The sequence below is a fragment of the Sinocyclocheilus grahami genome, unplaced genomic scaffold, assembly GCF_001515645.1.
Source record: "Sinocyclocheilus grahami isolate Dianchi unplaced genomic scaffold, SAMN03320097.WGS_v1.1 scaffold1398.1, whole genome shotgun sequence".
NCBI classification, from domain to species: Eukaryota; Metazoa; Chordata; class Actinopteri; order Cypriniformes; family Cyprinidae; genus Sinocyclocheilus; species Sinocyclocheilus grahami.
In genome coordinates, this window is record NW_015506577.1 from 33,291 (window position 1) to 47,058 (window position 13,768).

General features: G+C 40.3%; 1 protein-coding gene across 1 annotated transcript in view; it reads right to left on the reverse strand.

The window, feature by feature from the left end:
* LOC107569939 (round spermatid basic protein 1-like) overlaps positions 1–13,768 on the reverse strand; it is a gene marked incomplete at its 3' end in the record, with an annotated part of 34,133 nt that overhangs the window by 5,334 nt on the left and 15,031 nt on the right. The window contains exons 4-5 of the mRNA XM_016256113.1: positions 123–260; positions 1–35 (exon numbers count right to left, since the gene is read on the reverse strand). The exon at positions 1–35 is cut by the window's left edge and continues 108 nt beyond it. Of these exons, the coding sequence (XP_016111599.1) occupies positions 1–35; positions 123–260 (173 nt within the window). The remainder of the gene's footprint in view (positions 36–122; positions 261–13,768) is intronic.

Sequence of the window (13,768 nt, forward strand, 5' to 3'; positions counted from 1 at the left end):
TTCAGACTGGAGAACGTCCCCCACGGCAGCGTCCGCTACACACACACACACACACACACACAGGTCAATATGCTGCTGCCAAAAGAAAAGTGTGTGTGAAAGAGAGACAGAGGAAAACACACCTCCAGGAAGGGCGACTTCTCCAGCATATTGAGGAACTCTGGGAAATAATCGCCCACCTCCTCGTCCACGGCGCCCACCAGACTGATCTGCCTCATAGCACCGGCGCGGTACGTCCCGTGAGAGTAACTCCTCCTCACCTGAACACACACCACATCTCCGCTGTCAAATGCCATGGTTTCTAGATCTTATTTGTCTGATAAAAGTCCATAAAAATCTCTTGAAATACAATAAAGTATATTCAGAGCAAAATTATTATCCGAAGTGCTGAGACATTTGCTTGTTTTTCATCTACAGGTAAAGATTTACAACAATAATTAGTTCCCATTTTTGCATTGGTCTGAAGACAAACAGTAGACAGAATGAATGAGAATGTAACTCCACTGTCTGACAGCAGGTGGCGCTGATGTAACAGCAGGAATAGAGCCGTTTCCCCAGTAACCGCTGTAAACAAAGCAGCACTGCACTTACAAACACTGCTTTGTTAGGCCTGATCAGACAGAAGGTGGTTTTTAGGTTTGAAAATGCGAGGCGCACTGCACTGACTTTTTTTAGTTGACTTATTTAATTTAGAAAAAAAGTGTTCTGTCAATCTAATCAGGGGTTATAGCGTGAGTGCTCTAGAATCTTTGGTTTTCTGTTAAGTGAATGGTCATATTACCAGAAACTTTAAACACTGCGGTTCGTGAAGTCAGCTCCGGGTAACCTGCAGCAGCCAGCACAAGTTTCTCCATCACTGCAGTCTCCTAACGTTCCAAGCAACCGTAAACTTCTGTCACCACAACGATCTCCAATCATTCGATTGAACAATGGAAAAAATGCGAATGAAGATGGCGCTTTTTTTTTTTCAACTTCAGGTGGTCAGAGCTTTCCTACCAAAACACGAGGCACAGCAGGCGGCTAAAACACTAGGCGCCTGGGGCACATAAACAGCGCACAAAACGCTCACTGCCAATAGAAAACTATTTATAAAAAAAGGTGCCTCTCCCTAGAGACCTGCGCGGGATGGATTTTTCAGTCCCGCTCCCATAGAAATATGTTATCTTGTCCTGCTCCCGCCCGCAAAACCCTCATAAAAGCAACCTATACAGAATTTTTCAGTACATCCATGAAATTTACATTAACTCTGTAGCATCTCCTAAGTTCCACAGCATACCAGTATAAACGCTCCTGATAAAATATTTATTTAGGCTAAGCATCAACATTCACAAAGCACTGAACAGAAAAGCAAGCATGGGCTGCTGCATGCATGGTTTGGCATGGCAGAATGCGAGCAAACAGGCTCTCTTTATTATCACTAAAAAGCTGACATCTCAGTTCATCGCGATCTCATAAAACTCAGTTATAACACAACGAATATATGCACAATGAATCTTTCACAATGTCTACACTGTGTGTTATGAGAGGATTCGTGAGCATGCATGCAAATTTCAGCATTGCCGGTGACTGCGCAAGAACTCCAGGGTTTTGAGCGGTGAGTGGATTCTAACTTAATCACCTGTGATTGGCCATTGCATATTTATAAAAAAGGTGCCTCTCCCTAGAGACCTGCGCGGGATGGATTTTTCAGTCCCGCTCCCATAGAAATATGTTATCTTGTCCTGCTCCCGCCCGCAAAACCCTCATAAAAGCAACCTATACAGAATTTTTCAGTACATCCATGAAATTTACATTAACTCTGTAGCATCTCCTAAGTTCCACAGCATACCAGTATAAACGCTCCTGATAAAATATTTATTTAGGCTAAGCATCAACATTCACAAAGCACTGTAACAGAAAAGCAAGCATGGGCTGCTGCATGCATGGTTTGGCATGGCAGAATGCGAGCAAACAGGCTCTCTTTATTATCACTAAAAAGCTGACATCTCAGTTCATCGCGATCTCATAAAACTCAGTTATAACACAACGAATATATGCACAATGAATCTTTCACAATGTCTACACTGTGTGTTATGAGAGGATTCGTGAGCATGCATGCAAATTTCAGCATTGCCGGTGACTGCGCAAGAACTCCAGGGTTTTGAGCGGTGAGTGGATTCTAACTTAATCACCTGTGATTGGCCATTGCATTGCAGAAATTAACAGATCTGTCTGTGATTGGCTACATTGCTCAACGCTTTGAACACGTGTTTTAGGTGGAGGCTCTGCCTATGCTTGCGCCTGTTAATAATTTTTTACTTTATATTAGTTGTTGTTGTTGTTGTTGTTGTTTTTGTGCAATAGATGAATAACAATTTATATGTTTTTAGATATTTTATGTTTAGATATTTATTTTACAGGAGTCCCGCGATTCATTTTATTCTCCCGCATCCCGCACACACAAGAGTTTCTACCAATAAAACTCGTGACTAAACTATAAAGATGCTCTAAAGACAACAAGTCGCTGAGCAGTCTCTTTGTATCGCTTTCCTTCTGATCTCAACATTAGAAAACAGTGGATGAACTTTATTTTTAATAAAGTTCCAGTCCGCGTCAGTAAGAACTTGGTCCAACTGTTTTCATTACATGATCACTATTGCTTTGTCTTTTATCACAGATCTTTTGATATGTTCTGAGTATTTATTCGTTTTTTACTTAAATCACAGCAGGATGTAGGCTGTCAAAAAAACACAACTGTTATCCAATCATCACAGTGGGCATTTACGTGTCATTCTCCGCTGTGCGTTCATGAGGGTAACACGATGCATGCGTGTGGTGCTGCTGACGCAGGAGCCGGCGTTCTGTCGTAGAGCACGCATGCGCTGCACATTGTTTACGAGCAGAGGAATGCACACGCATGCGTCATGGTACTGTCGTGAACACACAGAGAATGACTCGGAAGAGAAGAAATTGTTGAATGAAGTCATTATTTTTGTTTTCTTTGCGCACAAAAAGTATTCTCGTAATCATGAGATATGATACGGTTAAACCACTGATGTCACATGGACCATTTTATCAATGTCCTTACTCAGGCACGTGCACACATAAACATCAAAGGGGGCTTGAGCACCTGCCCTTTTTCTTCCTCGAGAGAAAGTGCCCTTTTTTTCTGGGTTTTCTTTTTTATGATGATATACATATATTCATTTATTTTTTTTATTTGAGGTGTTTAACAAGTGCCATGAAGATGACTTGTTACAAGTGGCTGACTTTTTTAATATTTCAGTTTCCAGACACGCGACTAAACGTAGTATTAAAACTGATTTGCAAAAGGTTTTGGTAGATCAAGGAATTTTACCTGATGAGTCTGAGGAGGGTTGAGCTTCCGTTGGCAATTCAATTGAAAGAATTAGACCTACTGGTTAAAAAGCAGGAATACGATAATCAGATGTTGCGGTTGCTTGAATTAGAGATTGATCGTGAACGAGAGCGTAGGTCATTTGTTCCACAGTTCTTGTCTGATAATGTTCCGGTGACCCCTTCTCCTTTGCCTGGGAGGTCTCCGGCAACATCTCTGTCTGCCCCAGCTGCTTCGATTCCTGGTGATGGAGCAGGGGTAGCAGATTTTGATGTTAGTAGGTATATCAAATTGGTTCCAAAATTTCGTGAAGCAGAAGTAGATTCCTATTTCACAATGTTTGAACATGTAGCTGTGAAACTTCGGTGGCCAAAAGATATGTGGGCTTTACTCCTACAATGTAATTTGGAGGGTAAAGCCCAGGAAGTTTGCTCTTCTTTGCCCATTGAACAGTCATTAGATTATGACATTGTTAAAACTGCCGTGTTTAGAGCTTATGAATTGGTACCTGAGGCGTACCGCCAGAAGTTTCGGGACTATGTGAAATCAGCCAAACAAACATTCGTAGAATTTACCAGAGAGAAGGGTAATCTCTTTGACAAATGGTGTTGTTCTAGTAAAGTGTCCACATTTGAGCAACTTCGAGAGTTAATTTTGGTAGAGGATTTGAAAAGTTGTTTGCCGGAGAATATTGTTGTGCACTTAAATGAGAAAAAGGTGACTAAGCTGTCTGATGCTGCTGTTGTCGCCGATGAATTTGTGCTAACGCACAGAAGTGTTTTTCCTTCTGTGCGCCGGAGAAATCGATCTCCTGCTGACGATACCGTTACGGATTCGGTTTGGGCAGGTCATTCAAAATCAGAGAGTTTGTGCAAGCCTGATTCAAAACATACGGGTGACAAGCGTGTATGTTTTTATTGCCTGGACCCAAATTATCTAATTTCTGACTGTGAAGATTGGAAGCAGAAAAGTTTGACATCCGAGACTAAAGGAGTTGCGCTTGTACAGTCTCTGCCTACGGTGAATGATGCTGAAGTGGCATCTTTTCAACCTTTTCTTCTGTCTCGTTCTGTATCCCTGTTTGAGTCTGACTTATGACCAATCTCGATTTTAAGAGATACGGGATCAGCTCAATAATTCATACTGGGGAGTATTCTGTCTTTCTCCACTAACTCCTATGCTGGCACTGATGTGTTGGTATGCAGAATTGAGATGGCTTGTGTTAATAATCCTCTTCATCATGTTAACTTGAAGTCTGATCTTGTAAACTGCCCTGTTAAATTAGGAGTATGTGAACAGCTGCCTATTGCTGGAGTTGATCTTATCTTGGGAAACGACCTCACAGGTGGTGAAGTCTTTCCATCTTCTATCGATGTACACAACATTAGTGTTATTGAGCAGCCTGACACTACTAGTCAGTGCCCTGAGTTGCCTCCTGGCATAGTGATGCATTCACAGTCACAGGGACTTAGGGATGTTTTTGACCCTTCTGAAGAGTTTATGCTTCCAGTGACTATTCCTGTAGAGGATGAACCGTCTGTTAAGCCTGAACTTTGTTCAGAACCAGTGATGGTACCCATGATCTCTTTAGAAGTCAGAGAATTGTGTTAATGTTGACTTGGAAACTAGGAAAGTATCCATCTCTAGTGTACCTTGCTTCTATGGAAAGGGGTTGATTGTGAGTGAATGGAAGAAAATGTTGTCACTGCCCTTCAGTCTCCTCTCCCCTTTATCAAATGGGTATTACAGTGTTTTTTATGCTTGTATGGTTCACATCCAGGATTTAGTTATGAGTTGTTTGTTGTTGCTCCTTTTATTAATGTGCTCGGTGTTTACAGAAAATGTATTGAAACTACTGAGTGTGAACGTGCAGAGAATTTTTTTTTGAGACTTTGTTATCTCCGTTTCTAATGGCATTCTGCCATTCAAATGGACACTGGATGCTTATACAACATGTGTGGGAACAGAATTTCTGTGTAAAAAAAAAAGGTATAACCCTGGCCTATCTATCAAAGTTGAAGTGTCAATAATTGATTGACACCCAGTGGGATGTAAACTTTAACGGTGCGGGTGTTACGTCCCAGGACCTATATAAATGGGAGTGTCTCTTTTGTGCATGTGCTCTGTTTGTTTTGTTTCTCTCTCTCTCAAACACTTTTAAGGACTAACAGGTGGAGTTCAATTAGTTGATGATCCTGCTGATTGCTGCACTATCCTGATTGGCCGACTAGCGGAAATGTTTGGAGTTAAAAGGCAGAGCTGAGATGTCTGGATTGTGGAGACTTGGAGCAAGAGTCCCTTCTGCTGATTTCTCGTGTTTGTGGTTAACTTGTTGTTGATAAGTGTGTTGAAATATCCTTAATCCTCTTGAGGGAGGACTCATTTAACCCAAACATGAGTTATTTTATTTTTCTGTTAAGAGCTTTTCTGTTTTGTATTTTGTGGGAAGCTGTAGGGAGGTAGTTGGCATTTATTTTGATTACCCTTTTTCTCCTGTTTAAGGAAAGCAAGGGAGTAATATTCTGTACTTTTATTTTCTTTTGTTTGATAGATTAGGTAGATTGCTTTTGGGAGTTAGTATGTTCTGTTTATTATGTTGGCCTTGACCCTTCCTGAAGTTCTGTCTGCTTCCTTGTGTTCAATAAATTTTATTCTGTTTTGTATCGATTATGGTGTTGCGTGTGAGTCAGTAGAAGGGGAAAGCTCCCTCCATACCTCCACCACTTTCTTTATTACTCCTTCCCATCCCTAGACTGGGGAGGTATGCAATAAATTGAGCCAACCTCAAATTAATAAAATTAATTGGGCCGACCTCATACGTCATCCGCCCGGAGCTGCTTCCGTGTACAACAGTGAGCGCAAGCTAGATTAAATTATTACATTTTAAACATGGTTATTTTTCTTACAAAAACGCATTGATTCGCTACGAGAGGACTTGGTTCACCCCCCGGAGCTGTGTGAGACTTTTTATTATGGATGGGCGCTTTTTATTTAACTTCTTTTGGACTGATGCACTGCAACACCTGCTGAGTAGCATTAAACAGCTTGGAAGATCAAAGACAATTTTTAATATAACTCCGAATGGAGACATCGGGCGCTTTTCTGCTCAGAGTTGCTTTTTTTTCAACTTCAGGCGCTTAGAGCGCTCCTGCAAAAATGCGAGGCGCAGCAGGTGGCTAAAACGCGAGGCGCCCGGGGCGCATAAACAGCGCACAAAACGCTCACTGCCAATAGAAAACTATTTATAAAAAAGGTGCCTCTCCCTAGAGACCTGCGCGGGATGGATTTTTCAGTCCCGCTCCCATAGAAATATGTTATCTTGTCCTGCTCCCGCCCGCAAAACCCTCATAAAAGCAACCTATACAGAATTTTTCAGTACATCCATGAAATTTACATTAACTCTGTAGCATCTCCTAAGTTCCACAGCATACCAGTATAAACGCTCCTGATAAAATATTTATTTAGGCTAAGCATCAACATTCACAAAGCACTGTAACAGAAAAGCAAGCATGGGCTGCTGCATGCATGGTTTGGCATGGCAGAATGCGAGCAAACAGGCTCTCTTTATTATCACTAAAAAGCTGACATCTCAGTTCATCGCGATCTCATAAAACTCAGTTATAACACAACGAATATATGCACAATGAATCTTTCACAATGTCTACACTGTGTGTTATGAGAGGATTCGTGAGCATGCATGCAAATTTCAGCATTGCCGGTGACTGCGCAAGAACTCCAGGGTTTTGAGCGGTGAGTGGATTCTAACTTAATCACCTGTGATTGGCCATTGCATTGCAGAAATTAACAGATCTGTCTGTGATTGGCTACATTGCTCAACGCTTTGAACACGTGTTTTAGGTGGAGGCTCTGCCTATGCTTGCGCCTGTTAATAATTTTTTACTTTATATTAGTTGTTGTTGTTGTTGTTGTTGTTTTTGTGCAATAGATGAATAACAATTTATATGTTTTTAGATATTTTATGTTTAGATATTTATTTTACAGGAGTCCCGCGATTCATTTTATTCTCCCGCATCCCGCACACACAAGAGTTTCTACCAATAAAACTCGTGACTAAACTATAAAGATGCTCTAAAGACAACAAGTCGCTGAGCAGTCTCTTTGTATCGCTTTCCTTCTGATCTCAACATTAGAAAACAGTGGATGAACTTTATTTTTAATAAAGTTCCAGTCCGCGTCAGTAAGAACTTGGTCCAACTGTTTTCATTACATGATCACTATTGCTTTGTCTTTTATCACAGATCTTTTGATATGTTCTGAGTATTTATTCGTTTTTTACTTAAATCACAGCAGGATGTAGGCTGTCAAAAAAACACAACTGTTATCCAATCATCACAGTGGGCATTTACGTGTCATTCTCCGCTGTGCGTTCATGAGGGTAACACGATGCATGCGTGTGGTGCTGCTGACGCAGGAGCCGGCGTTCTGTCGTAGAGCACGCATGCGCTGCACATTGTTTACGAGCAGAGGAATGCACACGCATGCGTCATGGTACTGTCGTGAACACACAGAGAATGACTCGGAAGAGAAGAAATTGTTGAATGAAGTCATTATTTTTGTTTTCTTTGCGCACAAAAAGTATTCTCGTAATCATGAGATATGATACGGTTAAACCACTGATGTCACATGGACCATTTTATCAATGTCCTTACTCAGGCACGTGCACACATAAACATCAAAGGGGGCTTGAGCACCTGCCCTTTTTCTTCCTCGAGAGAAAGTGCCCTTTTTTTCTGGGTTTTCTTTTTTATGATGATATACATATATTCATTTATTTTTTTTATTTGAGGTGTTTAACAAGTGCCATGAAGATGACTTGTTACAAGTGGCTGACTTTTTTAATATTTCAGTTTCCAGACACGCGACTAAACGTAGTATTAAAACTGATTTGCAAAAGGTTTTGGTAGATCAAGGAATTTTACCTGATGAGTCTGAGGAGGGTTGAGCTTCCGTTGGCAATTCAATTGAAAGAATTAGACCTACTGGTTAAAAAGCAGGAATACGATAATCAGATGTTGCGGTTGCTTGAATTAGAGATTGATCGTGAACGAGAGCGTAGGTCATTTGTTCCACAGTTCTTGTCTGATAATGTTCCGGTGACCCCTTCTCCTTTGCCTGGGAGGTCTCCGGCAACATCTCTGTCTGCCCCAGCTGCTTCGATTCCTGGTGATGGAGCAGGGGTAGCAGATTTTGATGTTAGTAGGTATATCAAATTGGTTCCAAAATTTCGTGAAGCAGAAGTAGATTCCTATTTCACAATGTTTGAACATGTAGCTGTGAAACTTCGGTGGCCAAAAGATATGTGGGCTTTACTCCTACAATGTAATTTGGAGGGTAAAGCCCAGGAAGTTTGCTCTTCTTTGCCCATTGAACAGTCATTAGATTATGACATTGTTAAAACTGCCGTGTTTAGAGCTTATGAATTGGTACCTGAGGCGTACCGCCAGAAGTTTCGGGACTATGTGAAATCAGCCAAACAAACATTCGTAGAATTTACCAGAGAGAAGGGTAATCTCTTTGACAAATGGTGTTGTTCTAGTAAAGTGTCCACATTTGAGCAACTTCGAGAGTTAATTTTGGTAGAGGATTTGAAAAGTTGTTTGCCGGAGAATATTGTTGTGCACTTAAATGAGAAAAAGGTGACTAAGCTGTCTGATGCTGCTGTTGTCGCCGATGAATTTGTGCTAACGCACAGAAGTGTTTTTCCTTCTGTGCGCCGGAGAAATCGATCTCCTGCTGACGATACCGTTACGGATTCGGTTTGGGCAGGTCATTCAAAATCAGAGAGTTTGTGCAAGCCTGATTCAAAACATACGGGTGACAAGCGTGTATGTTTTTATTGCCTGGACCCAAATTATCTAATTTCTGACTGTGAAGATTGGAAGCAGAAAAGTTTGACATCCGAGACTAAAGGAGTTGCGCTTGTACAGTCTCTGCCTACGGTGAATGATGCTGAAGTGGCATCTTTTCAACCTTTTCTTCTGTCTCGTTCTGTATCCCTGTTTGAGTCTGACTTATGACCAATCTCGATTTTAAGAGATACGGGATCAGCTCAATAATTCATACTGGGGAGTATTCTGTCTTTCTCCACTAACTCCTATGCTGGCACTGATGTGTTGGTATGCAGAATTGAGATGGCTTGTGTTAATAATCCTCTTCATCATGTTAACTTGAAGTCTGATCTTGTAAACTGCCCTGTTAAATTAGGAGTATGTGAACAGCTGCCTATTGCTGGAGTTGATCTTATCTTGGGAAACGACCTCACAGGTGGTGAAGTCTTTCCATCTTCTATCGATGTACACAACATTAGTGTTATTGAGCAGCCTGACACTACTAGTCAGTGCCCTGAGTTGCCTCCTGGCATAGTGATGCATTCACAGTCACAGGGACTTAGGGATGTTTTTGACCCTTCTGAAGAGTTTATGCTTCCAGTGACTATTCCTGTAGAGGATGAACCGTCTGTTAAGCCTGAACTTTGTTCAGAACCAGTGATGGTACCCATGATCTCTTTAGAAGTCAGAGAATTGTGTTAATGTTGACTTGGAAACTAGGAAAGTATCCATCTCTAGTGTACCTTGCTTCTATGGAAAGGGGTTGATTGTGAGTGAATGGAAGAAAATGTTGTCACTGCCCTTCAGTCTCCTCTCCCCTTTATCAAATGGGTATTACAGTGTTTTTTATGCTTGTATGGTTCACATCCAGGATTTAGTTATGAGTTGTTTGTTGTTGCTCCTTTTATTAATGTGCTCGGTGTTTACAGAAAATGTATTGAAACTACTGAGTGTGAACGTGCAGAGAATTTTTTTTTGAGACTTTGTTATCTCCGTTTCTAATGGCATTCTGCCATTCAAATGGACACTGGATGCTTATACAACATGTGTGGGAACAGAATTTCTGTGTAAAAAAAAAAGGTATAACCCTGGCCTATCTATCAAAGTTGAAGTGTCAATAATTGATTGACACCCAGTGGGATGTAAACTTTAACGGTGCGGGTGTTACGTCCCAGGACCTATATAAATGGGAGTGTCTCTTTTGTGCATGTGCTCTGTTTGTTTTGTTTCTCTCTCTCTCAAACACTTTTAAGGACTAACAGGTGGAGTTCAATTAGTTGATGATCCTGCTGATTGCTGCACTATCCTGATTGGCCGACTAGCGGAAATGTTTGGAGTTAAAAGGCAGAGCTGAGATGTCTGGATTGTGGAGACTTGGAGCAAGAGTCCCTTCTGCTGATTTCTCGTGTTTGTGGTTAACTTGTTGTTGATAAGTGTGTTGAAATATCCTTAATCCTCTTGAGGGAGGACTCATTTAACCCAAACATGAGTTATTTTATTTTTCTGTTAAGAGCTTTTCTGTTTTGTATTTTGTGGGAAGCTGTAGGGAGGTAGTTGGCATTTATTTTGATTACCCTTTTTCTCCTGTTTAAGGAAAGCAAGGGAGTAATATTCTGTACTTTTATTTTCTTTTGTTTGATAGATTAGGTAGATTGCTTTTGGGAGTTAGTATGTTCTGTTTATTATGTTGGCCTTGACCCTTCCTGAAGTTCTGTCTGCTTCCTTGTGTTCAATAAATTTTATTCTGTTTTGTATCGATTATGGTGTTGCGTGTGAGTCAGTAGAAGGGGAAAGCTCCCTCCATACCTCCACCACTTTCTTTATTACTCCTTCCCATCCCTAGACTGGGGAGGTATGCAATAAATTGAGCCAACCTCAAATTAATAAAATTAATTGGGCCGACCTCATACGTCATCCGCCCGGAGCTGCTTCCGTGTACAACAGTGAGCGCAAGCTAGATTAAATTATTACATTTTAAACATGGTTATTTTTCTTACAAAAACGCATTGATTCGCTACGAGAGGACTTGGTTCACCCCCCGGAGCTGTGTGAGACTTTTTATTATGGATGGGCGCTTTTTATTTAACTTCTTTTGGACTGATGCACTGCAACACCTGCTGAGCAGCATTAAACAGCTTGGAAGATCAAAGACAATTTTTAATATAACTCCGAATGGATTCGTCTGAAAGAAGAAAGTCATGAACGCCTAGGATGACTTGAGGGTGTGTAATTTATGGGCTAATTTTCATTTTTGGGTGAACTAACCCTTTAAGATATCAGCACAATAACTAGGGATGCATCGATCCGATGCTCAGTATTGGTATCGGCTCCGATACTGGCATTTTCTGCTGGATCAGGTATCAGTCAGACGAGACCGATCTAAATCCGATATTGTGCGTATACTATTTTGTGTTATTGTTAACCCCCACGAAATGCACAAAAACATTATAAAGCACCATAACGTTTTAGTGCACTATATTTCAAGTGTTCTGAAGCCGTTCCATAGTTTAATGTGAAGTATAGATGAATATTTAAGTCAACTTCACGTAAACACTTCTCTCCGCTGTGGCTGTCTAGTCATCCTCCATTCAGCGCTCAAACTGCGTGTCGCGTTCGGTTACTACAGTCAAAACGATGAAACTCTCTTCAAGAGCGCACAATAACTGAGATTTAAAACTGTTAAAAGAAAAGGCTCAATAAAATATCGCACATCTATAATACACTACGTAACCATATCTCTTCATTTTTTTAAGCGCAGCACTGTGACTCCGTGTTGCTTCAAGCGCATCATTCTGCGCACGGGATGCACATAAGCTCTCTGTATTGGAGCCATACCCTTTTGTATTTTACTTTTGTGCAATGAAAGATTATCAAGTCTTTTTTGTTCTGTTCTATCAATCATATGTTGCTGCCTTCATTACTGTGCTATGCATTTAAAAGAATTGTCTTTTAATTTTATAGTATATATTTGATATATATATATATATATAGGCTACTTGTTTTTCATGAATGTATTTTACAACAATACAAAGAGCAATGTGTAACAGTTTACCAGATATAGTCCAACACTTATTAACTTTTGTGTTCCCCACTAAATAATGTTGTTTCACTAAATGTTTCGTTTGAATGTTTTTATAAAATTATTGTGCACCCATGATTTTTCTAGAATAACTTTTGCTGCTGAATTATTCACTAGTCTAGTTTATAATAGTATTTTTTTGTCATATATTATGATTATATATTTATTTCATTTGTTATTTTTAATTAAAATGAAGTTGTCTATATTTAGCTTTTTTGTTTAACCACAAAAATAAAAGAAAATTTCTAATTTAATTTTAAAAAAAAAAAAAAACTGCGCTGTATCGGATCGGAATTAGCCGATACTCAGAATTTTTGGTATCGGATCGATTCTGAAAAAATGGTATCGTTGCATCCCTAATAACACACTCAGCAAAATATTGTCTAATTATTGTTATCGATAAAATCCCAGAAAATATTAAGATATATTTTTTGTCAATACCGCACACCCCTAATATATTTAATGTTTTGTTTAGAAAAAAAATAAATAAAAAATTATATATATATATACATACATACATACATACATACATACAGTGGGGCAAAAAAGTATTTAGTCAGCCACCAATTGCGCAAGTTCTCCCACTTAAAAAGATGAGAGAGGCCTGTAATTTTCATCATAGGTATACCTCAACTATGAGAGACAAAATGAGAAAAAAAATCCAGAAAATCACATTGTAGGATTTTTAAAGAATTAATTGGTAAATTCCTCGGTAAAATAAGTATTTGGTCACCTACAAACAAGCACGATTTCTGGCTCTCACAGACCTGTAACTTCTTCTTTAAGAGGCTCCTCTGTCCTCCACTGGTTACCTGTATTAATGGCATCTGTTTGAACTCGTTATCAGTATAAAAGACACCTGTCCACAACCTCAAACAGTCACACTCCAAACTCCACCATGGCCAAGACCAAAGAGCTGTCAAAGGACACCAGAAACAAAATTGTAGACCCGCACCAGGCTGGGAAGACTGAATCTGCAATAGGTAAGCAGCTTGGTGTGAAAAAATCAACTGTGGGAGCAATTATTAAAAAATGGAAGACATACAAGACCACTGATAATCCCCCTCGATCAGGGGCTCCACGCAAGATCTCACCCCATGGGGTCAAAATGATCACAAGAACTGTGAGCAAAAATCCCAGAACCACACGGAGGGACCTAGTGAATGACCTGCAGAGAGCTGGGACCAAAGTAACAAAGGCTACCATCAGTAACACACTGCACCGCCAGGGACTCAAATCCTGCAGTGACAGACGTGTCCCCCTGCTTAAGCCAGTACATGTCCAGGCCCGTCTGAAGTTTGCTAGAGAGCATTTGGATGATCCAGAAGAGGATTGGGAGAATGTCATATGGTCAGATGAAACCAAAATAGAACTTTTTGGTAAAAACTCAACTTGTCGTGTTTGGAGGAGAAAGAATGCTGAGTTGCATCCAAAGAACACCATACCTACTGTGAAGCATGGGGGTGGAAACATCATGCTTTGGGGCTGTTTCTCTGCAAAGGG